The 25,245-nt window shown below is 48.5% G+C and overlaps 1 protein-coding gene across 1 annotated transcript in view; it reads right to left on the bottom strand.

Moving 5' to 3' along the window:
- The window catches only part of tomm7 (translocase of outer mitochondrial membrane 7 homolog (yeast)), a 34,772-nt gene extending 10,189 nt beyond the window's left edge, over positions 1 to 24,583 (bottom strand). The window contains exons 1-2 of the mRNA XM_038797427.1: positions 24,390 to 24,583; positions 4,803 to 4,851 (exon numbers count right to left, since the gene is read on the bottom strand). Coding sequence (XP_038653355.1) covers positions 4,803 to 4,851; positions 24,390 to 24,492 — 152 coding nt within the window. The 5' untranslated portion in view covers positions 24,493 to 24,583. The remainder of the gene's footprint in view (positions 1 to 4,802; positions 4,852 to 24,389) is intronic.
- Positions 24,584 to 25,245: the final 662 nt, after the last annotated feature.

Below are 25,245 nucleotides of genomic sequence, written 5' to 3'. Positions count from 1 at the left end.
GGGGCTGAGTGGCCTAATTCTGCTCTATGTCTTATGATCTTAAAAATTCATCAGGAGAGACTATCAGCTAAAGCTGAAGTCCTCAGAATAGAAGACCTTTAAAAAATATATTTCATGGGATGTGGGCGAGGCTGGGAAGGCCAGCATTCGTTGGACATCCCTAATAATCCCTTAAACTGAATGGATTGCTAAACCATTTCATTGGCAGTTAAGAGAAACTGCATTGCTGTGGATTGATTTTTTACAACAATCAATGAGAGTTTCATGGTCACCATTACTGAGGCGAGCTTTACATTTCAGATTTATGAATTGAATTTAAATTTCACAAGCTGCTGTGGTGGGATTTGTACCTATGTCCCCAGATTAGTAGTCTGGGCATCTGGATTACTAGCCCAGTGACATTACCATTACGCCACCATTTCCCCGCATGAATTGGTTGGGAAATTGCCAGAGCTGAAGGAGACAGAGTTAGGCTGATGGACAGGTACTCTAATTGCGATGTCTTAACTATTCACCACTTCCATTAAGGACTTGGGAGATGTGGTTGTCTATCCCATCATCTGCATTTGCTGATAATACAAAAAGAGGTGGCACTGTAAGTAATATACAATATATACTCGAGTAATAGTCAATCTCATGCAAAAGTCAACCCCCAACTTTTGGCCAGAAACTTAACTTTAGTGTATAAGTCAACTCTAGTTTTTGAGAGATAGTAAACGTGTTTTTTCATGTTTTTAGCGTACAATGTTACACCAAAATAATGTAAAAACACAATTTACCACTAGTAATTATAAAGTTCCTGATGTTACCGTCATACTACCAATACTATTAGATTATCTCCACTTTAATCACAATATCTTTTGGCACCACACTCCATATTATGTCGTATAAAGCTATTTGAGATAAGAAATACCATCAGTTAGAAAGCCATTCAGAGGTGAGACGGCAGCAAAACAATAACAGACCGAATGAACAGTGTTGTCAGGTCCGAAAGTGTGTTTCCATTAATTCCACTCTCTAAACCAGCCACGGCTACGATAAATAACCTGTTAATACTGGTAATTTATATTTCCTGATATTATAGTCATATCTACTCATTCTTTTGGATTACGTACATTTTCTTCTGCTTCAAGAGACAATGGGAGAAGATGGCACTACAATTAATGTAAATGAAAGCGTGAGCTCAATTTTTATTTGCAGTGGAAAATAAAGTGGAATATGGCGCCCGGGTGTGGTTAAGCCGTCATAGTGCTCAAGCAGAAATCTAGGTTATGGCTACCACCGTTTACCTACCATAACATGGCGTAGCTTATCAGTAATTGGTGAATATTTTCCATGTTTTAAGATAACATTTGGTCTTCCAATATACATGGGTTTTGATCTGTGGGGGGGAACAGAAAGATTGGGAATATATATGGGTGTTTGGGGGAGATGGGAGCGGCCTTAGTGAAAGGGATTAAGCGGAAGTGGGAGGAATTGGGGATGGAGATGTGGTGGGGAGTTTGTAGTGAAGTAATACGCTGGGTCAACTCAACCTCTGCATGCTCAAGGATGAGCCTTATACAGTCCAAGGTGGTGCATAGGGCCCAAATGACTCTGGCCCGGATGTGTAGGTTCTTCCCGGGAGTGGTGGATATGTGCGAGAGGTGTGGGAGGGGGCCGGCGAACCATTCCCACAGTTTTGGGGTGTACAAAATTGGAGAACTTCTGGGAGGTAGTGTTCGAGAGTCTGTCAGGGATTGTGGGGGTGAAGCTGACGCTGGACACTATGGTGGCCATTTCTGGGTGCCTGGTGCGCAGGAGAGGAAGGGGGATAATGTCATGACCTTCGCCTCTATGATTGCTCGGTGATAATTCTCTTAAATTGGAGGTTCCACAACACTTTAGAAGTGGCGTAGTTGGGGGACCTATACGAGTTCCTCAGGTTGGAGAAAATTAAGTTTGCCCTCAGGGGAACAGAGGAGGGATTTGTGGTATGGTGGAGGCTGTTTTTGTCCATGTTTTTGTGGTGGGGGGTTTGGGGATTAAAAGGGGAAAAATTGAACAAACTCAATGTACTATGTTTTGTTGGTGCTATGTGGCTGCTTTTTGAGGGTGTTTGGATTAAATATATATTTTTTTAAATACATGTATTTGAACCCCTCAAAAATATTCTTTGTGCACAAGTCAAGCTCCTACTTTTGCCTAAAGATTTGCTCTGAAAAAAATCAACTTTTATACGAGTACATGCAATAGATGGAAGCAGAAATTCAGTAAGAAATATAGATAAAGTAAATGGAACTGGTTTTCAAGTCGTAGATCAGCCATAATCTCACTGAATGGCAATACACGTTTAAGGGGTTAAATAGCCCATGCTTGCTATTTTTGAGGAATCTTTCAAGTGGAGTTAAGAAGCATTCAAAGCTTTTGTTTCATTAACCTTGTTCACAAAAGGTCTTTTTTATAACCACGGGAGAACCTCTCTAGTGAGGGCAGGCTTATCCCCAATTGTCCATGCCGCTACATTAATCACTGCAGTATATGTAGCATAGCTACATCGATGGTGCTGCTGGGGAGGGAGTTCCAGTTATTTAACCCAGCAGTGAAGGACTGGCAATATAGTTCCAAGTCAGGATGGTGTGTGATATGGATGGAAGTTTGCCACTGATGCTATTTCCATGCACCTGCTCCCCTTCCAGGTGGTAGAGATCAAGATTTGAATGGTGCCTTTGAAGGAGGCTTGGCGACTTGCTGCAGTGGATCTTGTCGATCATGCAAACTGTGTAGCACTGTGAGTGGTAGATGGGGTCTTATGGGGTGCCGATCAAACAAACTGCATTGTCAGGGTATCAAGCTTCTAAAGTGTTGTGGGAGCTATTCTCATCCAGGAAAGCGAAGAACATTCCATCACACTCCTGACCTACACTTTATAGATGGTTGCCAGGCTGTGAGAGTCAGTAGATGAGTTGTTCGCCGCTGATCTAGCCTTCCAGCCTCTGACCTGCTCTTGTAGCCACAGTATTTATATGGCTGGTCCAGTAAAGGTTTAGGTCAATGATAACCCCAGGATATTGATAGTCGTTATTCAGCAATGGTGATGCTGCTGAGTAAAATGGGGAGATGGTTAGATTCTCTCTTCTTGAAGTTGGTCATCGTCTGGCACTTGAGTGGCTTAAATGTGACTTTCCACTGATCAGTCCAAGGCTGCATGCTGCTCAGGTCTTGGTCCAGGCAACAATGAACTGTTTCTGTATCTGAGGAGCTCCAAATGGTACTGAACACTGTGCAGTCATCAGCGAACATCCCCACTTCTGACCTTATAATGGAGAAGATCATTGATGAGCATCTGAAGGTGGTTGGCCAAGGACACTCCCCAGGAATTCCTGCAACAATGTCCGAGGGTTAAGATGACTGTCCCTCAACAATGGCAACCATCTTCATTTTTCCAAATGGTGGAAAATATTCCCTGATTCCTATTGATTTAACTTTTGCTAGTGCCCTGATGTCACACAGTCAAATGTTGCCTTGTTCTCAAGGGATATCACTCCCACCACATCGCAGGAATTTTGGGAACGAGGTGCGAAGGGGGCGTAGAGTGAGTGGTGGGCTTTTTCCATCTATCTATATTTTGGATAATGATAAAACTGACATTTCTCACACAGAGGCACAATTCTATACAAACATCTTGTTAGATAATTGAGCATCAGTACTATCCGTAGTTACTTCGAAAGAAATATCATGTTTTCCTCTTGCAAAATACAAGACATCAACAGCCTTACAGGATGAATACTTAATCGGCAATTTAGATTTTACAGCCAAATATCAAGTAGAGCAGTTTTGTAGGAAATAATGAGAAGGCCATAAACTGCTTGGATAACGATAGTCTAAATAGGGTGGAGGAGCAGCACAGTAGCACAATGGTTAGCAATGTTGCTTCACAGCTCCAGGGACCTGGGTTCGATTCCCAGCTTGTGTTCTTCTGTGTGGAGTCTGCACGTTCTTCCTGTGTCTGCGTGGGTTTCCTCCGGGTGCTCCAGTTGCCTCCCACAAGTCATGAAAGACGTACTTGTTAGGTGAACTGGACATTCTGAATTCTCCCTCCGTGTATCAGAACAGGCGCTGGAATGTGGCGACTAGCGGATTTCCACAGTAACTTCATTGCAGTGTTAATGTCAGCCTACTTGCGACAATAATAAAGATTATTATTATTGAGGTGGAGGTCAGCTTCTCCACCCTGTGCCTCAGAGTGGCGTGGGGGCCCCTGCTGGAGTTTCTGACCCTGGAGAAGAAGTCCGAGCTGAGGGGGAGGGGGGTGAAGGATGGGGTTCTACAATTGTTGGGGTTTGTTCATCATGCAATTTTAGGAGTTGGTTACCGTCGATTGCTGGGGGGGGGGGGGGGGGGGGGGGTTGTTTGGTTGGGGTTGTTTTTGTATTGTGAAAATGGTGAAAATCTGTCGAACAAAAATACTTTCTTAAAAAATTGAGCCTAAACATCCTATCTGCATCTTCTTCCAAACAGGACAAGGTGAGATTGAGCAATGACTGCAAGAATTAAAGTACATTTTACCTCTCCTAAGCTTAAAAATGACAAAATAATGCCCTTCATTGAAAATATAGGCATATTCCTTTATTCAAAATAAATACATCCCAATGTTTTATTCGAATTATTTTTGGAGTGTACAGGCTATGCATTTAATTGTGAAAGCCCTTTAAATCTTTCCTTATGCTCAAGCTGCACAGGAACCTCTGGATGGCTGCACAGCTTACAGGATAATACTGGGTACCCTTTACCAAGTGATTATTGCAGTTTCAGATATCTACCTTAGGAGGTTGGGTTCCGGCATGCCAGGGTCTCCACCTCTCCTAAAACCTGTAGGAAAATAAGTAAGTATTTATGACAAATTCAAATAAACATGTATAAAAACACCTGGAATAAGTCTAAAGGACAGCCATAATTTAGACACTATCCAAAAGTGTAACACAAACTTCGCACTTCCATCAGTCAGAGAAGATCAGTGCATAGCAGATTCACGAAATATATTATATACATGGTAAACAAAATTGCAGTAATTAACTGCAGGACAGTTCCTGATAAGCCAGACAATAAAGTACAATACCCAAAATGGTACAGTACACTGATGGAAAAAAACAAAACAACTGCCAAATATATATGAAACAGTATGCATCGCTCCAATTGTTTTTGGCACACTCAACTCTCTGATGCAAGATAGGTTATATGACGCCATGACTAGGTTAGCACATTGTCTCTTCGTCTCGAGGTCATATTTGCCTACTTTGCCTTTAAATCTCCTATCTGCTGGTTTCAATAGTCAAGTCCTGCATAAAATGTATTTGACCAATCTTTACCGATACATATGCTGCAACAAATAACTGCTTGTGTTTCTGCAGAAAAGTACCCAGTAAAGCATGGAAAATGGAATTCAGATTTGGAGTTCGGTCCAGAAGCTGTGACCGAAGCACAATACTCCTTCAGAATTGTGAAAGTTTTATTTAGCACCTGATACTGCAATAAGTCGCAATAGAGTATACAGGATTACATAGAATAAAGAGCACAAAACAGGCCATTCAACCCAACAGTCCATGCTCGATTTTGCCGAGATCAGCTAATTTTCTGCAGAAACCCTCATCCATGCCAACGTCACATCTAGAATTGATTATTCCAACACAATCTTGGCTGGACTCACATTTTAACTCTGTAAGCTCGGGAACGCCCAAAATTCTGCTGCCAACATCGTAACTCATAGCAAGTCCTGTTCCCCTATCACCCTTGTGCTTAATGACCAATAGTGGCTCCAGGTCAAGCAATATGTTGATTTTAAAATTTGCATCCTTCTTTTTAAAACTCTCCATGGCCTTGCCGGTCCTTTTCTCGGTCATCTCTTCCAGCCTGACAACCCTCCGAGCTATCTGTACTTATCTAATTCTGGCCTCTTGTGCATTCGCAAGTATACATTCCCCACCACTGACAGTCATGCCTTCAGTTGGCTCGATCCCAAGCTCTGGAATTCCCTCCCTGTACCTCTCCATCTTGCATTCCTCCTTTAAGATACATTAAATCTACTTCTTTGACCAAGCTTTTGTTCATCAACTTCAATTCCCCTTATGTGGCGCAGCGTCAGACTTTGTTTTATAATGCTTCTGTGAAGTAAGGGCCTTGGGGTATTTCATTATGTTACAGATGCTGTATGAATAAAAGTTGCTTTATTACTTGAGCTGCCCCCCATCTTTTAACACCTACCTCGATCAGCATAATCCTCTATTTCTTTCACCCTTGAATGCATGACAGGCCTCCACTTAAATGCATGCACAGGATTTGTTCGAATACTCCCTGTGTTTGTGAGTTCCACATTCTCACCACTCTCTGGATAAAGTCGTTTCTTCCCAATTCCCTATTAGATTTCTTGGCGACTATCTTTTATTAATGGCCTCTAGCTTTGGTTTCAGCTTTGTAAATCTTATTTCATTATCCAGTGCTTCTACACCTTTTGCATAATATGCTGACTAGAATTGTATGCAGTGTTCCAGGTGAGGCCTAACCAAGGTTCGATGAATGTTTAGCATAACTCCTTTTTTTCCCAATTCTACTACTCCAACAATAAAACGTAATGTTTGGATTGTTTTTTTAATAATGTCCTCGTTACCTGTGTCGTTATCCTTTCTGATGTTATTATTTACACTCCCAGATCCCTTTACTCCCATATCCCATTTACATTCTTATTTCTCACTATGTAACCTCCTTTTTTTCTTGCCAAAATGTAACACCTCGGGCGGGATTATCCTTTGGCTGACGCTGGAATTGAGAAACGCGTTTGGGTGGAGAATCACTTTTGGTGCTGAAATTGTGGCGGGCACCGATTTCTCGCCAAATTGAAATTCTCTAGTGACTCAACAGCGGTGTCAATGTGTTCCACTCCGCACATACAGTAAACGCCGTTGGCATATCATTAGTGGGCCTGACCCGGTATTCCCCGGTGGCTCCGCAATTCGCCACTTCCACTGGGGAGAATTCTCGACTGCGTGAATTATAAAAATCGAGAAACAGGCACTATGGCTGCTAAGGAAGAGAGAGAGGAGGCAGGACATAGGGAGGCGCAACTGTGGGTTGCTGGTCCTGACATTGGCCGGCAAGGGAGGGTGGCGTGTGAATTCCACTCAATGCAAGGAACATGCAGCTGGTGTGTGACAATCCGACGCGCATCATGCACGTCTGCATCCAATACTTGGGCAGTGTGCAAGACGCCTTCATTCTGGCACACTCATCAATTCCCAGCCTCTTTGAGGTGCACCATCAGCAGGGGGATTGGCTCCTGGGCGACAAGAGCTATCAGCTGCGGTTGTGGCTGATGACAGACTGACATTGAGACCCGTTACAATGACGTCCATGCAGCAACCAGGAGAATGATCGAGTGGTGTTTCGGCATCCAGAAGATGCGGTTCAGGTGCATAGACCACTCTGGAGGGGCCCTGTAGTATAGCACTGGGAGGGTCACCCACATCGTGGTGGCCTGCTGGAGGAGGATGAACGCTAGGCCTCATCAGACGAGGAGGGGGAGTATGGACAAGTCTTGGGGCCCAGGCAGGCACAGAAGGCCACACAACGTGTACGCCAGGGCCAATGCGTACGGGACACTATGATCGCCTCCAGGTTCACCAACTGGGACTGTCCGTTCCATAAGCCCAAAGCCCTTCTGGACGGCAGCTAGATGCTGGGGTCAGCCCACCCTCTGACCGTCCGTCCCCTTTAGGGTTCCTACCTCCACCTACTGTACCGGAGCATGTGTATGGTGCACGCCAGATAGTGTCCCAGGAGCCATTTCACTAAAGTACCCACCGAGGTGAGTGTCTCTGGGATGGTGGAGGGCGTTGGAGACAGCTGTGATGGGAATTCAGTGTCATCATCAGACTCGAGCTCTGGGGTGGCCTGGGTCTCATCCGTGCCCTTGTCTCTGCTTGGCACATAGGGCTCTGGCGCTAGCTCGGGACACCAGAAGGACCCATCCCATCACTAGCAGGTCCATCAAGACTCAAGACTGGACGTGAGCTTAGACAGTGGGCCTGGGGGTGTTTGGGGTGGTGGGGGGGGAGGGGGTGGGGGTAGAGTGCCATGAGAGTCGCAGCTCAGCAGGGTCTCACTTCTGTGCCCGACGCCGATCTCCGCCTTGACTACCTCCCTTGTCCAGGGCCCGCTGCTCTGCCTTGGTCTGCGGATCTGGCACTCCCTTTCAGTCTTCTCCTGCTCCCGACGGTTATGGCTGGCCTTCTCCTGGGGGAGGGTTGGGGGGACAGAAGGTATAGTGTTAGACATTCCGACGCATGCAGCCCAGGGAGTGGGCAGCTGGTGGCTTCAGTGGACGAGGTACCCGGCCACAGCGGCCAGTTTGGATGTCGGCATGTGGTGTAGGATGGGGGTTCTTCCGCCCTCCATGTCGAGGGTGGGGTTACAGGTGTGTGGGACAGTGCTCAGTGCCAGGGGCACAGTGCTGCTGGCCGACCCGTAAAGGTCATGCAGTTTCTTAGGGAAATGCTGGCCAGTCCAGATGGTGTTGCTGTTGGTGCTTACTGCCTCTGCCACCTGCGTCCAGGCATGGCAAGCAGCAGCAGCTGACAGCCTCCCTCTTCCGGGGTACAGGGTCACCCGCCTCTCTCTCTCTGGCATCCAGCAGCATCTCAAGCTCAGCGTCCATGAATCTTGGTGCCGCTCTCCTTGCTGCCATTTTGTTGGCTGGCTGAGATAGTGTGTGTGGGGAGTGAAGTGTGTATATGTGGCTGCAGCTTGTCAACCTCCTCAGTGTCAATCGCAAATCCGGCAACGCCTCTCATTGGAATCGATTGTGTTCCACGTGGCGCTGGTGCTCAACGGTCGCTGAATCGGTCCAGGTGCGGCGCCAGTTTGGCTGTCATCGAAGTCAATGGATCCTGCCTCAATGTCAATATTTATTCTCAGGAATGGATGCTGATAGGGCAGCACGATGGCGCAGTGGTTAGCATGCTGCCTCACGGCGCTGCGGACCCAGGCTCGATCCCGGCTCTGGCTCACTGTCCGTGTGGAGTTTGCATATTCTCCCCGTGTTTGTTTTAATTTCATGTTGCATCTATACTCTCCTAGGCTTTCTGCAGTATTGAAATCTCAGTATCTGACTCAAACTTAATTTTTTTGCCTTTTTCTACTCTTAAGCTTTTTGAAACCGACGGTCTGGACTGTCTAATCCCATTCATTTTCAAAAGATTAATTAGGAGCATTGCGTGTCCTGCTTATCAAGTGGCAGGCCAATAGTGTAGCACTCCCAATTCAGGAGTGAGTACTCCCAGGTCAGGCAAAAGCACAGCCAAATGTAGATACCAAGAAGTTTATGGAATGAACTAAGCAAGATGTTTAAAATAATGAAGGGATTCACCAGAGAGAGAAACTATTTCCTCTGGTTTGGTCTCACAGGGATCAGTGCTGGGTAAACTGTTGTTTACAATTACACAATCTACATTAACGATTTTGACATTGAAATCAGAAGCAATTTCAAAGTTTGCGAATGACACCAAACTGGAGTAAAGGGGTGATAGTCAACAGAGGATGCCAGCAACAAATTACATGATGGCATTAATAAACTTGAAGACATTTAATTGGCAAATGAACTTCGATACATATTACATAGAACATTACAGCATTTTGGTACAAAAGATAAGCTGGCCACTTCCTCTTGGAATATAACTTTATAAATGCAATATAGAAACAAAGATCTGGAGTGGGGAAAGAGATATAAATACAGAAATCATTAAATCAAATCACTTAGATTAATAAAGTCACACCAATAGCAGAATCACAAAAAGTACAGTGCAGAAGAGGCCCTTCGGTTGACGTACCTTATTCCATCTGCCAGTACTCGTTTAATAGCCTTGACTATCATGACATGCCAAGTGCTGATTCAGGTACTTTTTAAAGGATGTCAGGCAACCCGTCTCTACCACCTTCCAGACCGTCACCCTCTGGATAAAAAGGTTTTTCCTCACATCCCCTCCTAAACCTCCTACCCCTCACCTTGAACTTGTGTCCCCTTGTAACTGACCCTCCGACTAAGGGAAGAGCTGCTCCCTATCCACGCCCTTCATAATCTCGCACACCTCGACACTTTGCTCCAGCAAAAACAACCCAAGCCTATCCAACCTCTCTTCATAACTTAAATGTTCCATCCCAGGCAACATCTTGGTGAATCTCCTCTGCACCCCCTCAAATGCAATCACATCATTCGTATAATGTGGCGACGAGAACTGCACACAGTGCTCCAGCTGTGGCCTCACCAAGTTCTATACAACTACAACATGACCGCCCTGCTTTTGGAATCTACGCTTCAATTGATAAAGGCAAGTGTCCCATATGCCTTTTTCACCACCCTATTAACCTGCCCTCCCGCCTTTTGAGATCTATGGACACCTCGAGTTCATTGGAACTTCCCAGTGTTAGGCCATTCACTGCCTTCCTTGTCAAATTACTTCTTCCAAAGTGTATCATCTCTCACTTTTTAAGGTTAAATTCCATCTGCCAGTTACCTGCTCATCCCGTCTATATCTTCCTGTAACCCAAGACACTCAACCTCACTGTTAACCACCTGGCCAATCTGTGTGTCATCAACAAATGTACTGTTCCTACCGCCCACAGTTATCTGTCATTTATATAAATGACAAACAATAGGGAACCAAGCAGAGATCCCTGTGGTACGCCACTGACACTGGTTTCCAGTCACTAAAGCAGCCATCTGTCATCACCTTCTGTCTCCTACAACTACGCCAATTTTGAATCCACCTCATCAAATTACCCTGTATCCCATGTGCTTTTGCCTTCTTTATAAGGACTGGGGGTTATTTTCAAATTGCAGAATTGAAAATTTCAAAATTTGTATCAAACCTTGTTGAAATTACACTTGCGGAGTATGGTGTACAATTCTAGTTGCCATTTTATAAAAAAATGATAGAAGAGGATGCGAAAAAACTTTAAAAGGCTGAAACCAGAACTGCGAGGTTAAACTCATCAGGAGAGAATGAACGGACTGGATTGTGTCTCTATTCTCTTGAAAAGAGAAAGCTCAGGGGTGACGTAATGGATGTCTTTAATTATGAACGGTTTTGGTAAGAGTAGACACAGAGGGAACATTTCCAGTTGTAGGAAAGAGTAAACAAGAGGCCAGATAGTCACCAAGATAGTCATCAAAAAATGAATTAGGGAATTCAGAAGAAAATTTTTCATCCGGACTGTTAAGAATGTAAAACTCCCTACCAATGGGAGTGATTGAGTAGCATAGATACATTCAAAGAGAAGCTAGATATGAGGGAGAAAGGAATAGGGGTTATACTAATAGAGGAGAAAGGATGGGGGTGCAGGGGGAGGTTCCATAAATACCAGCATGTACTAGTTGGGCTGAATGGCGTTTCTATGCATCATCCTGACTTGGAAATGCATCACTGTCCCTTCATCGTCACTGGATCAACATCCTCGCTCTCCCCCTCTAACAGCACTCTGGACTGCAGTGGCTCACCATGAACATCTCAAAGGCAATTAGAGATGGGCAAGGAATACTGGCCTTGTCTGTGATGCTCACATTCCATTAATGAAAACAAAAGACTATCACTTCTCAGAAATTGCGCAAGTAGAACAGAATGACCCCCTCAGAACATCTCACTTCCTCTATTGGAACATGGTAAGTCTCTGTCAGTGCCTAAGCCATGGGTCATGTGCGAATGAGATACGTAATTCTGGGAGTAGAAGAACATGCGTAACCCAAATCCTGTTTAAAGTTTGTGGTTTAAAGTTTATTGTCTCAGTACCCTTGGAAGCTAAATCTGTTTTGTTGTAAATCCTCCTAAAGCATTCATACAGTACACATTTTAGTAGTTACTGCATACCTAACGATGAAGTTTCTCAACATACTATAGGAATCTAAACTACAACTCGCAAAACAACGATGCAATTAAACAAGACAGGATACTTCAATAAGACACTATTAATTACAAAGTGTTACAAACTTATACTCCAACAAGGTGATATCTTCCAAACAATCTAATTGCAACAAGTTTAAAGCATCTCATTGCCTCAGAATGGGACCATCCTCTACGAAATTACTATGGTCCAAACGCACTTGCATACAAACATACAAAACAACCAGATGTAGGCCATTCAGCCCCTCCAGCCTGTTCCATCATTAAATAAGATCATGCTAAGGGAGAGGGTAGAGCAACCGAGGGGGATTGAGTTCAAGTATCTGCAGGTTAGGGACTTTGCGCAAAAGGTCTGGAGGGTGTTCCCTAGGTTGCCGGGATACACCCTGCTGGAGCGATTGCTGCTTCCGGATGTGGAATGAGAGGGAAGAATTGGGGATATATACAAGTGGCTGGGGGCGAGCGTGTGGTAGAGGTCAAGGAGAAATAGGAAGCCTAGTTGAGAGGAGAGATCGATTGGGGAGTATGGAGTGAGGCACTGCGTAGGGTAAACGGGACCTCCTCTTGTGCAAGGATGACCCTGATACAGTTTAAAGTGGTGCACAGGGTGCATATGACTCGGGCGAGAATGAGTGGGTTCTTTCAGGGAGTAGCAGATGATTGTGAGGTGTGAGCGGGGGCCAGCGAATCACGCGCACATATTTTGGGGTTGTGAAGACTTGGGAAGATTCCGGGCGGGAGTGTTCGCGGTCTTAGCCAGGATAGTGGAGGAGGTGGGGGACCTGGACCTGGACCCTTTGGTGGCGATATTTGGGGTTTCAGAGAAGCCGGAGCTCATGGAGAGGAGGATAGCCGATGTCTTGGCCTTCACTTCTCTGATTGCACGGCAGCGAATTTTGCTGGAGTGGCGGTCGGCATCGCCACCAGGGGTAGCGGCATGGTTGGGTGACCTGTACGACTTCCTGCGATTAGAAAAGATAAAGTATGAGTTATGGGGCTCTTCAAGGGGGGTTGAGGAAAGGTGGGGGATGTTTGTGACTGTGTTTGAGGGGCTGTTTGTCGTGGGGGAGGGTGAAAAAGGGGAAAGATCTGTACAGACTGCATAGTTAATTATTGGGAAGTATGTTTCCCGGGGTGTTTATTCACTGTAACCTGTTTTGATACATGTTTTTAATAAAAATAAATTTTTAAAAAGAATTAAATAAGATCATGGCTGATCTCTTTGTGTTTCAGATTCCACATTGCCATCTGCCCCGATGATCTTTGATTCCCTTGCCCAACAAGAATCTATCTACCTTGGCTTTAAAAATATGCAATGACCGCACCTCAACTGATGCAGCTAATTCCAAAGTTGCACAACCCTCAGAAAAAATTCTCCTCATCTCTGTCCTAAAATGAAATGAAATGAAAATCACTTATTATCCCAAAGAGGCTTCAATGAAGTTACTGTGAAAAGCACCTAGTCGCCACATTCCGGCGGCTGTTCGGGGAGGCTGGTATGGGAATTGAACCGTGTTGCTGGCCTGCCTTGGTCTGCTTTAAAAGCCAGCGATTTAGCCCAGTGTGCTAAAGGCGACCCCTAATTTTAAAACAGTGCCCCCTAGTTCTGGACTCACCCACAAGAGGAAGCGTCATCATTTCCACATTGTCAATTATGTTCAGGATCTTATAAGCTTCAATCAAGTCACCCCTTACTCTTCTAAACTTCAATGAAAACAAGCCCAGTCCATCCAACCTATCCACTAAGACATTCCAGGTGCCCCATTACCGTGTTCACACCCATTTGCCAACAAAAATCCCACATGTGGCAAATGTGCCAGGACATCGTCCTTTTCTTTACATGCTTTCATCTATTTTCTACATTTTCGTGGTTTGAGAGAGGAGAATGAATTTTTTTTTTTAATGATAATAATCTGATGCCAAAGGGCAGCACGGTGGTGCATTGATTAGCACTGCTGCCTCACGGTGCCAAAGACCCGGTTCGATCCCAGCCCCGGGTCACTGTATGGAGTTTGCACATTCTCCCCGTGTCTGCGTGGGTCTCACCCCCCACAACCCAAAAAGATGTGCAGGGTAGGTGGATTGGACACACTAAATTTCCCCTAAATTGGAAAAAAAGAATTGGGAACTCTAAATTATAAAAGGAAATCTGATGCTAAATAGGTCCAGTCCAAGATTTTTTTTTTTGGCAAGTTCGGGTTTTACTGTTCAAGGTACAAATTATCCACAAGCCAATTTTTAATCCGTCATGTTATTCCTAGTGCAAAACTGTTAAACGATGTGTAAACAAGACAACAGACCCCAAATGGATTCAGGCAGCTTTGGCTGGAGCACAGAGTTGTACTGGATAGTAAATTTGCCTGATCAAGAGTCAGGAACATGGCGAGAGGCCAGCTGAAGACTACATTAAGGAAAACAACATTCGCAACTGCATCTTCATACATAGACCAAAGCTGGGAGCAATAGAAGTTAGCCAATAACTAGAGGTTAATTCAAAGGAATAGACTTTACAGGCATTAGAGAAGGTGCAGAAAGATTAATGAGAATGGTTCCAGGGATGTGGAACTTCAGTTATGGATTGAAAAGTATCGGCTGTTTTCCTTGGACAAGTAAGGTTGAGAGGACGTTTGATAGAGGTATTCAAAACCATGAGGGGGTTGGACAAAGTAGGCAGACATCGAAAGCGAAATAAAGAGAAAGAAAAATTGATTTGAGAAATAAAATATGCACAAAGATTTTTAAAAGTTATTTCTTCGTAAAATCTCCATACACATTAAAAATCCCAAGAAATGGGCTTCCGGTGTGCACCATGGAGTGAGTGGTCACACACAAGGCAGCTCCTGCCTAAGGTTACAGAAAAGAGCTCTTCTTTAATCAATACGGAATGGAATTTTGATGAAAAGGTGTAGGTTAATGTTGGAGGAGTACTTTCCCCCAGGAATGGTATGTTTCTTGGTTACCAGACCCGCAGAAACAGTGAAAGATTTGGCTGAAGCTGCAGCAAAGATAAAAGCCTCTTCCAGCATGCAGGCGGGGGAAGGGCGGGCTTAGAGGCCTCAAACTGACTTGAGGGCCTTTATGAAAGCTGAATTCTAGCAGCAGAGGGAACAACTGTGAAAATATCTCACCAAGGCCATTGAAGAAGCGGGGGCGGGTCTTCCGGTTGCGGCGATGCGGAGCTAAGCCGCACGTTCAGTAGCTCCCGCTATTTTTGGACTTTAGGGCTCTTTTAAGGGCCCGCAATGGCACTGATTCGGCTTTTCCCCAGGTGGGAACGCAGCCACTGTGCTCAGCGGCCGGTGGATGGGCTGGACTAGAAGTGGAGCGGTCAAAAAGTCGACTTTGCAGCAGAAGAAGGTGCGAGGCAGAAAAAACAAGATGGCGGCGGGTGGCGAACCGGCAGCGTGGTAGCAGTGGGCGCGGGAGCAGCAGGAGCTGCTTCAGCGCTCCTTCAGGGAGCTAAAAGCTGAGATCCTGGAGCCGTTTAAGGCCTCGCTGGACAAGCTCATGGCGACTCAGACGGCTCAGGCCGCGGAGATTCGAAAGCTGCAGCAAAAGGCTTCGAGGAACGAGGACGAGCTCCTGGGCCTGGCAGTGAAGGTGGAGTCGCACAAGGCGCTTCACAAGAAATGGTTTCCAAGGATGGAGGAGATGGAGAACCGCTCCCGCCGGAAGAACCTGCGGATTTTGGGCCTCCCGGAGGGGCTGGAAGGTTCGGATTTGGGGGCCTACATGGTCCTGATGCTGAACTCGTTGATGGGCGCGGGGTCGTTCTGGGGACCCCTGGAGCTGGAGGGTGCCCATCGGGTGCTGCTGCAGAAGCCCAGGCCGAACGAGCCGCCCAGGGCGGTGCTGGTCCGCTTTTAACGCTTGGTCGCCCGTGAGTGCGTGTTGAGATGGGCGAAGAAGGAAAGGAGCAGCAGGTGGGAGAATGCGGACATTAGGATTTATCAGGACTGGAGCATGGAAGTGGCGAAGAGAAGGGCTGGCTTCAATCGAGCGAAAGGAGTGCTTCATAGGAAGGGGGTGAAGTTTGGCCTGTTACAACCGGCTCGCCTCTGGGTCACTTACGAGGACCGCCAGCTCTACTTTGACTCTCTGGAGGAGACCTGGGCTTTTGTCCAGGCAGAGAAATTGGACTCGAACTGAGGACTGGGGGGCTGGGGATAGATGTACATTGTTTGGAGGCTCTGTCCTCCTTGGTATCCTTTTGCTTATATTGGCTGTGTTTGATGTTGCCGTTTCGTTGCTCTGAGTTTTCGTCTTTTGGGGCTGTTATTTATTTACCGTGGCACTTTTTGTTTTTCTTTCCACTGGTGGGGAGTTGGGGAGCCGTTTGAGGTCCCACTGGGTCATGTGCCCGTCTTTTTCCCGCGTGTTGGGTTGGGGGGCGGGGTTCGGGATGGAAGCGCGGGCTTTCTTCCTGCGCCGGAGGAGTTGGGGGCGGGGCCGGCACTGGGAGGGGGGATTGGTGGTTGTGTTGCATTGGGGGGGGGGGGTCGTTGGTATGGCGGGAGTAGCCGGGGTCAGCAGGATTCGGCTGACTTACGGAAGTACAATGTTAGGGGTAACGCAGCTAGGGGGGCCCTAGCTCGGGGGGAGGAAGAGGGGGGTACTGAGTTGCTGCAGTAGGGGCTGTAAGGAAACGGCTGGTGAAGGGGGGGGGGGGGGGGGGGGTTGGGAGGGTGGTCTGCCACTGTGGGGAACGGGCTTGGGGGGTTCCCTGGTCACGTGGTGGGTTGAGGGAGAGCTATGGCTGATCGGCGCGGAGGGAGGGGCAGGACCCCCCAGATTCGGCTGGTCACATGGAACGTGAGGGGGCTGAATGGTCCGGTGCAGCGGTCCCGGGTCTTGGCTCACTTGAGGGGCTGGGAGTGGCTATGCTCCAGGAGACGCACCTCAAGGTTACGGATCAGGTAAGGCTAAGAAAAGACTGGGTGGGACAGGTGTTTCATTCGGGGCTCGATGCGAAGAACCGAGGGGTGTAAATCTTGGTCGGTAAGAGCTTGTCGATCGTTGCATCCAATGTGCTGGCGGACAGTGCAGGTAGATTTGTAATGGTGAGTCGTAGACTTCAGAGGGAGCGGGTGGTCCTGGTCAATGTGTACGCCCCCAACTGGGACGATGTGGGCTTCATGCGGCGAATGCTGGGCCTGATCCCGGTCCTGGAGACGGGGGGTTTGATCCTGGGTGGGGACTTCAAAACGGTGCTGGATCCGGCTCTGAATCGCTCGAAGTCTAGGACGGGCAAGAGGCCGGCGGCGGCCTCGGTGCTGAGGGGGTTCATGGATCAGACGGGAAGGGTGGACCTTTGGAGGTTCTTGAAGCCGGAGAGTAGGGAGTTCTCCTTTTTCTCCCATGTTCACAAGGCTTACTTCCGGATTGACTTTTTTATTCTCAGAAGGGCGCTAATCCCGAGAGTGGTGGGGGCAGAGTATTCGGCGATAGCCATATCTGACCATGCTCCACATTTGGTGGATCTGGAGCTGGGGGAGGGGAAGGACCAGCGCCCGCTATGGAGGTTAGATGTGGGGCTTTTGGCAGAGGAGGAAGTGTGTGGGCGGGTCCGTAGGGGTACAGAGGGGTATCTGGAAGCCAACGACAACGGGGAGGTGCAAGTTGGGGTGGTTTGGGAAACGCTGAAGGCAGTAGTCAGAGGGGAGCTGATATCCATTCAGGCGCACAGGGAGAGAGCCGAGAGGGAGAGGCTGGTGGAGGAAATGGTAAGGGTGGATAGGAGATATGCGGATGCCCCGGAGGAGGGGCTTTTGAGGAAGCGGCGCAATCTCCAAGCGGAGTTTGATATACTGACCACCCGGAAGGCGGAGGCGCAGTGGAGGAGGGCACAAGGGGCGGTGTATGAGTACGGGGAGAAGGCAAGTCGGATGCTGGCCCACCAGCTCCGGAAACAGGAGGCAGTGAGAGAGATAGGGGGAGTCACGGATGCAGGAGGGAACTTGGTGCGGGGTGGCAAGGACATCAATGGGGTGTTCAGGTCCTTTTATGAGGGACTGTACCGAGCGGTGCCCCCTAGGGAGGCAGGAGGGATGGACCGCTTTCTGGATAGGCTGGAGTTCCCAAGAGTAGGGGATGAGCGGGTGGAGGGTCTGGGGGCCCCAATCGAGCTGGAGGAACTGATGGAGGCGCTGGGAAGTATGCAGACAGGGAAAGCGCCGGGACCTGACGGGTCCCCGGTGGAATTTTACAAGAAGTTTTCGGATCTGCTGGGCCCGCTGCTTGTGAGGACCCTGAATGAGGCGGGGGGGGGGGGGGGGGGGGGGGGGGGGGGTCTACCCCCGACGATGTTCAGGGCAATTATTTCTTTGATCCTGAAGCGGGACAAAGACCCCCTTCAGTGTGGGTCGTACAGGCCGATTTCGCTCCTTAATGTGGATGTAAAGTTGTTGGCAAAGGTACTGTCCAGGAGGGTGGAAGATGTAGTCCCGACGGTTATCCACGAGGACCAAACGGGATTTGTAAAGAGGAGGCAACTGAATGCCAACGTGCGGCGGCTCCTTAATGTTATGATGATGGCGCTGGCGGCTGGGGAGGCAGAAATAGTAGCATCAATGGATGCGGAGAAAGCTTTTGATAGGGTGGAGTGGAGTTACCTGTGGGAAGTGTTGAGGAGGTTTGGGTTTGGTGAGGGGTTCATTAGCTGGGTGAGGTTGCTGTACAGCTCCCCGGTGGCAAGTGTGGTGACGAACGGGAGGAGTCGGAGGACTTTCGGCTTTCCAGGAGGACGAGGCAGGGGTGCCCCTTGTCTCCCCTGCTCTTCGCGTTAGCAATTGAGCCCCTAGCCATGGGGCTGAGGGATTCGAAGAGTTGGAGGGGGATTGTGCGGGAGAGGGACACCGGCTGTCGTTATACGCAGATGATCTACTGTTGTACGTCGCGGATCCGGCTGAGGGGATGCCAGAGGTGTTGAAGATACTTGAGGAGTTTGGGGACTTTTCGGGTTACAAGCTCAATGTGGGGAAAAGTGAGCTGTTTGTCCTGCACCTGGGGGATCAGGAGAGGGAGATAGGTGAGCTCCCATTGAAGAGGGCTGAGAGGAGCTTTAGATATCTTGGGGTCCAGATAGCTAGGACCTGGGGGGCCATGCACAGGCTTAACGTTTCGTGGCTGGTGGAGCAGATGGAGGAAGAGTTCAGGAGGTGGGACGCGTTGCCGCTCTCGTTGGCGGGCAGGGTCCAGTCGATTAAGATGACGGTGCTCCCAAGGTTTTTGTTTCTTTTCCAGTGCCTCCCCATATTGATCCCAAAGGCTTTCTTCAAAAGGGTGAATATGTCTATTCTCGGGTTTGTGTGGGCGCGGAAGGCCCCGAGAGTGAGGAGGGTATTCTTGGAGCGAAGGGAGGTAGGAGGTTTGGCGTTGCCCAACCTGTGTGGGTATTACTGGGCGGCGAATGTGGCAATGATTCGCAGGTGGGTGACGGAGGGGGAGGGTGACGCATGGAAGAGATTGGAGGTGGCGTCCTGTGTGGATACGAGTCTGGAGGCTTTGGTGACGGCCCCACTTCCACTCCCCCCGGCAAAGTACTCCACGAGTCCGGTAGTAGTGGCGTCCCTCAAAATCTGGGGGCAGTAGTGGCGGCATAGGGGGGAAGTGAAGGCCTCAGTCTGGGCCCTGATACGGGGCAATCACCGTTTTGCATCGGGGAGAATGGATGCTGGATTTGGGAGTTGGCACAGGGCAGGCATCAGACAGATTGGGGACCTCTTCCTTGATGGGAAGTTCGCGACTCTGGAGGAGCTGGAGGGTAAGTGGAACCTCCCCCCTGGGAACGCTTTCAGGTATATGCAGATCAGGGCATTTGTTAAGCGGCAGGTGGCGGAGCTCCGCGGCTGCCGCCAAGGGGGGTGCAGGATAGGGTGCTCTCGGGGACGTGGGTCGGTGAGGGAAGATCTCGGCAATTTATCAGTTGATGCAGGAGGAGGAGGAGGCCTCAGTAGAGGAGCTCAAAGCGAAGTGGGAGGAAGAGCTAGGGGAAGAGATTGAGGATGGAACGTGGTCGGACGCCCTGGAGAGGGTGAACTCGTCCTCTTCTTGCGCACGGCTCAGCTTAATTCAGCTGAAGGTGCTGCATAGGGCGCACATGACAGGGGCCAGGATGAGCCGGTTCTTTGGAGGGGAAGACAGGTGCAGGAGGTGTTCGGGAGGCCATGCGAACCACAACCATTTGTTTTGGGCATGTCCGGCCTTGGAGGGGTTTTGGAAGGGGGTGGCGGGGACTTTGTCTGAAGTGGTCAGGTCAGGCCGGGCTGGGGCGCACGATTTTTGGGGTAGCTTCGGAGCCAGGAGGCGAGAAAGGCCTGCATTCTGGCCTTTGCGTCTCTAATCCCAAGAAATGCAATTCCAGATTTATAAATTGTAATTTTCAGTTTCAGAGCTTGTTTGGCAGTAATTTCAATTTATTATACCACTAAAAATTCACTTACATCAAAATGGACAATATATTCTTTTCTGGTCTGTTTATTAGGAATCTATGATAATAGGACAGCAACTTCATTCTGTTTTGTGTGTTTCAATGGTGGCTCTCTGTGAGAGATCGGTATAGCCCAGCTTTCGGAGGAGCAGGCCAGCTTGGAGCAGCAGCATCACAAGTGCCGCACTTTACCTCGACACGTAAATTCCAATTTACACTTTTAGTAACGGACAGCATGGTTCCTGTTACTTCTACAGCAAAATCCAACTCGATACATTGCTACATTTTCCATGGTGATTTCATAGAATCCCGACAGTACAAAAGCTATTCGGCCCATCAAGTCCGCAATGGCCCTCCGAAGCAGCATCCCACCTATCCCCGTAACCCACCTAACCTTTCTTTTGGAGCACATCTTTGGACTGTGGGAGGAAACCGCAGCACCTGGAGGAAACCCAATCACAGACACAGGGAGAACGCACAAACTCTACAGTCATCCAAGGTCAGAATTGAACCAGATCCCTGGTGCAGTGACAAAGCTGTGTTAACCACTGTGCCACTGTGCCGAGTGCATTCTGTGACTATATTAAAATTGTCTGCCATAGCAGATCTTGTTGAACCATGCACACTGACATTTGAGGTAATAATTTTTTTAAAGCATATCATAGAATCATAGAACCCCTACCGTGCAGGAGGCCATTCGGTCCATTGAGTCTGCATCGACCCTCCGAAGGAACACCATACCTAGGCCCGCACTCCTGCCCTATAGCTGTAACACCACATAACCGTCTGAACGCTAAGGGACAATTTAGCTTGACAAATCCACCTAACCTGCACATCTCTGGAATGTGGGAGGAAACCGGAGCACTCGGAGGAAACCCACACAGACACGGGGAGAGCATGCAGACTCTACACAGTCACCCAAGGCCGAATTGAACACGGTCCCTGGCACTGTGAGGCAGCAGTGCTAACCACTAACCTGTCCCATAATATACAAAATACTTTTTTTAGAAAATATTTTTATTAGGGTATTTGCAAGTTTTTATAATAATAACAATAACAGCGACATAAACAGGTGCAATAAACATTTCCACCCCCATCCCAATCTTCACGCACCCCAACCATAAAACAACAATCTAGCCCGGCTCCGCCCCCCACTTGGAATACTGCATCTGCTGCCATTTTAATTTTCCCCCAAAAAGTCGACGAATGGCTGCCACCTCCGGGTGAACCCGACCATTGACCCTCTTGAAATGAAAAATGAAATGAAAATAGCTTATTGTCACGAGTAGGCTTCAATGAAGTTACTGTGAAAAGCCCCTAGTCGCCACATTCCGGCGCCTGTTCGGGGAGGCTGTTATGGGTATTGAACCGTGCTGCTGGCCTGCCTTGGTCTGCTTTTAAAGCCAGCGATTTAGCCCAGTGTGCTAAACAGCCACCCAGCCATATCAGTAACCCAGGTCTCTACACTCGGGGGTTTCGAGTCCCTCCACATTAATAAGACCCGTCTCCGGGCTCTCAAGGAGGCAAAGGCCAGACGTCGACCTCTTTCGCCCCCTGAATACTCCAAAGATCGCCACCTCCAGACTCGGCACCACCCGTGTTTTTAGTACCGTGGACATTGCCTCAGCAAAACCCTGCCAAAACCCTCTAAGCTTCAGGCATGCACAAAACATGTGGACATGATTTGCTGGGCTTCCCACACACCTCGCACAACCTGTCCTCTACCCCAAAAAACTTGCTCATCCGGGCCACTGTCATGTGGACTACCTTGAATAGTATCAGGCTAAGCCTGGCACATGATGAGGATGTGTCAATCCTGTTTAGGGCATCTGCCCACAAACCCGCCTCTATCTCTAGCTCATCTTCCCACTTGCCCTTAAGTTCCTCCACCGGAGTTTCCTCCGATTCCAAAAGTTCCTGGTAAATATCTGATACCTTTCCCGTACTGAAGACTACTCTGTCCATTATCCCCCGTGGCGGCAGCAGCGGAAGGCCAGAACATGCCTTCTCAAGATGTCTCGAACCTGCAGATACCTAAACCCATTCCTTGCTGGCAATTCAAATTTATCCTCCAAGGCTTTCAAGCTGGGGAAGCTCACGTCTACAAATAGCCAAGTAACCTGTCAACATTATATACTTGTTAAATGCGCATTTAATAATAAGAATAATCTTTATTGTCACAAGTAGGCTAACATTAACACTGCAATGAAGTTACTGTGAAAAGCACCAAGTCGCCATTCTCCTACGCCTGTTTGGGTACACATAGGGAAAATTCAGAATGTCCAATCCACCTAACCTGCACACCTTTCGACTGTGGGAGGAAACCGGAGCACCTGAAGGAAACCTACGCAGACACAGGGAGAACGTGCAGACTCTGCATAGGCAGTGACTTGGGACCCTGGCACTGTGAAGCAACAGTGCAAACCACTGTGACACACACACACACACACGGGGATTTTGTTACACTATTTATGCAAGTTAGAACATAGAACATAGGGGCAGCAGGGTAGCATGGTGGTTAGCATAAATGCTTCACAGCTCCAGGGTCCCAGGTTCGATTCCCGGCTGGGTCACTGTCTGTGTGGAGTCTGCACGTCCTCCCCCTGTGTGCGTGGGTTTCCTCCGGGTGCTCCGGTTTCCTCCCACACTCCAAAGATGTGCGAGTTAGGTGGATTGGCCATGCTAAATTGCCCGTAGTGTCCTAATAAGGGTAAGGTTAAGGGGGGGGGTTGTTGGGTTGCGGGTATAGGGTGGATGCGTGGGTTTGGGTGGGGTGATCATGGCTCGGCACAACATTGAGGGCCGAAGGGCCTGTTCAGTGCTGTACTGTTCTATATCTTCTATATTCTAACATAGAACATAGAACAGTACAGCACAGAACAGGCCCTTCGGCCCTCGATGTTGTGCCGAACAATGATCACCCTACTTTAAACCCACGTATCCACCCTATACCCGTAACCCAACAATCCCCCCATTAACCTTACACTACGGGCAATGTAGCATGGCCAATCCACCTAACCCGCACATCTTTGGACTGTGGGAGGAAACCGGAGCACCCGGAGGAAACCCACGCACACACAGGGAGGACGTTCAGACTCCACACAGACAGTGACCCAGCCGGGAATCGAACCTGGGACCCTGGAGCTGTGAAGCATTGATGCTAACCACCATGCTACCGTGAGGCCCGAAGTTAAAGCAACATAGCTTTTCAGATAATTTTGCAAAAATTCTTAATTTTCTTAAGTATTAAAGATTACATTAACTTGTATTCATAAAGCTTCTTTAAAGTAGAGGTAAATCCCAAGGTGCTCCACAGATGTGTGATCAGGAAAATGCCAGCACCATGCAAAGCAAATAGTCATTTGGTGGTACAGAATTTGAGATTTGCTGAAAAAAGGCATTTTTATCTTACACGTTTACAATCTGACTGTCTTCTGAGTGCAAGACAAAAAGCTTCAACGATGTGTTTTTTTCAAGTGATAAGGAAGCAAATATTAACAGGATGGTGCAAAGCTTGGTCAAAGTGGCAGCGTTTAAGTGAAGGGGGAAATGGAGAGGGAAAGGATTGGAAAGAGTACAGGGCCTTGATGGCTGAACACACAGCTGCTGAGGGCTGGGTGAAAGGAGAGAAAATGCCAGAGTCGGAGATATAGTGAGGATATTGCAGGTGAGAGGGAGAGACGTGGGCGAGTCCATAAATGTTTCTTTTAATGTAAGAATTTTAAATTGGGAGATACTGGGAGAGCCAGAGCCAGTTCGATAGAACAGAAATGATAGGTGAGGTGGACATTGCAGTTAAGATATGGACTGAGGAGTTTTGGATAAGTTTCCAAGACATGGAATATTAAAATAGCCCCTTGTAGAAATGAAAAAGGCAAGGACAAGAGTTTCAGTAGCTGATGTGAAGGAGCAGCAGATCTATGTGAAGGATGGGGTCTGGGGATGGGAACTCAGTCCAGGGCTCACACGATGCCTGACTGTGGACAAGGTGAATTCACGAGCACCGTACCCAACCCGCTCCCATCGCCCAGACTGACCCAGGTACAGGATGGTCGGGATGAATCCCCAGCGGATGGCGAACTGTCCGCAGCGGAACACCTGCTGCAGCCGCTGTTTTGTCTCTTTACTCATTTTGACCATCTTTGTCCGGATCACTCTGCACACCACCGACACCAGGAAATTCGTCACCGGAAAGAGAATCACACCGGAAACAGTCCGCCGCCGCCTCCTTCTCAAGGTCACAGCGCCACCTACAGCCCTGGAGTCACTGCTGCCTCCACCTGGGGGGTCACAGCGCCACCTACAGCCGTGGAGGCACTGCTGCCTCCACCTGGGGGTCACAGCGCCACCTACAGCCCTGGAGGCACTGCTACCTCTACCTGGGGGTCACAGCGCCACCTACAGCCCTGGAGGCACTGCTGCCTCCAGCTGGGGGTCACAGCGCCACCTACAGTCCTGGATATGGAGATGCCGGCGTTGGACTGGGGTGAGCACAGTAAGAAGTCTTACAACACCAGGTTAAAGTCCAACAGGTTTGTTTCAAACACGAGCTTTCGGAGCGCAGCTCCTTCCTCAGGTGAAGGAGCTGCGCTCCGAAAGCTCGTGTTTGAAACAAACCTGTTGGACTTTAACCTGGTGTTGTAAGACTTCTTACTGTACAGTCCTGGAGGCACTGCTGCCTCCAGCTGGGGGTCGCAGCGCCACCTAGAGCCCTGGAGGCACTGCTGCCTCCACCTCGGGGGTCACAGCGCCACCTAGAGCCCTGGAGACACTGTTGCCTCCACCTGGGGGGTCACAGCACCACCTACAGCCGTGGAGGCACTGCTGCCTCCACCTGAGGTTCACAGCGCCACCTACAGCCCTGGTGGCACTGCTGCCTCCACCTGGGGGCAC

This window comes from Scyliorhinus canicula, chromosome 5, assembly GCF_902713615.1.
Source record: "Scyliorhinus canicula chromosome 5, sScyCan1.1, whole genome shotgun sequence".
In the NCBI taxonomy this organism is placed as follows: Eukaryota; Metazoa; Chordata; class Chondrichthyes; order Carcharhiniformes; family Scyliorhinidae; genus Scyliorhinus; species Scyliorhinus canicula.
Note: the sequence above shows the minus strand (reverse complement) of the source record. Positions and strands in the feature narration are given on the sequence as shown.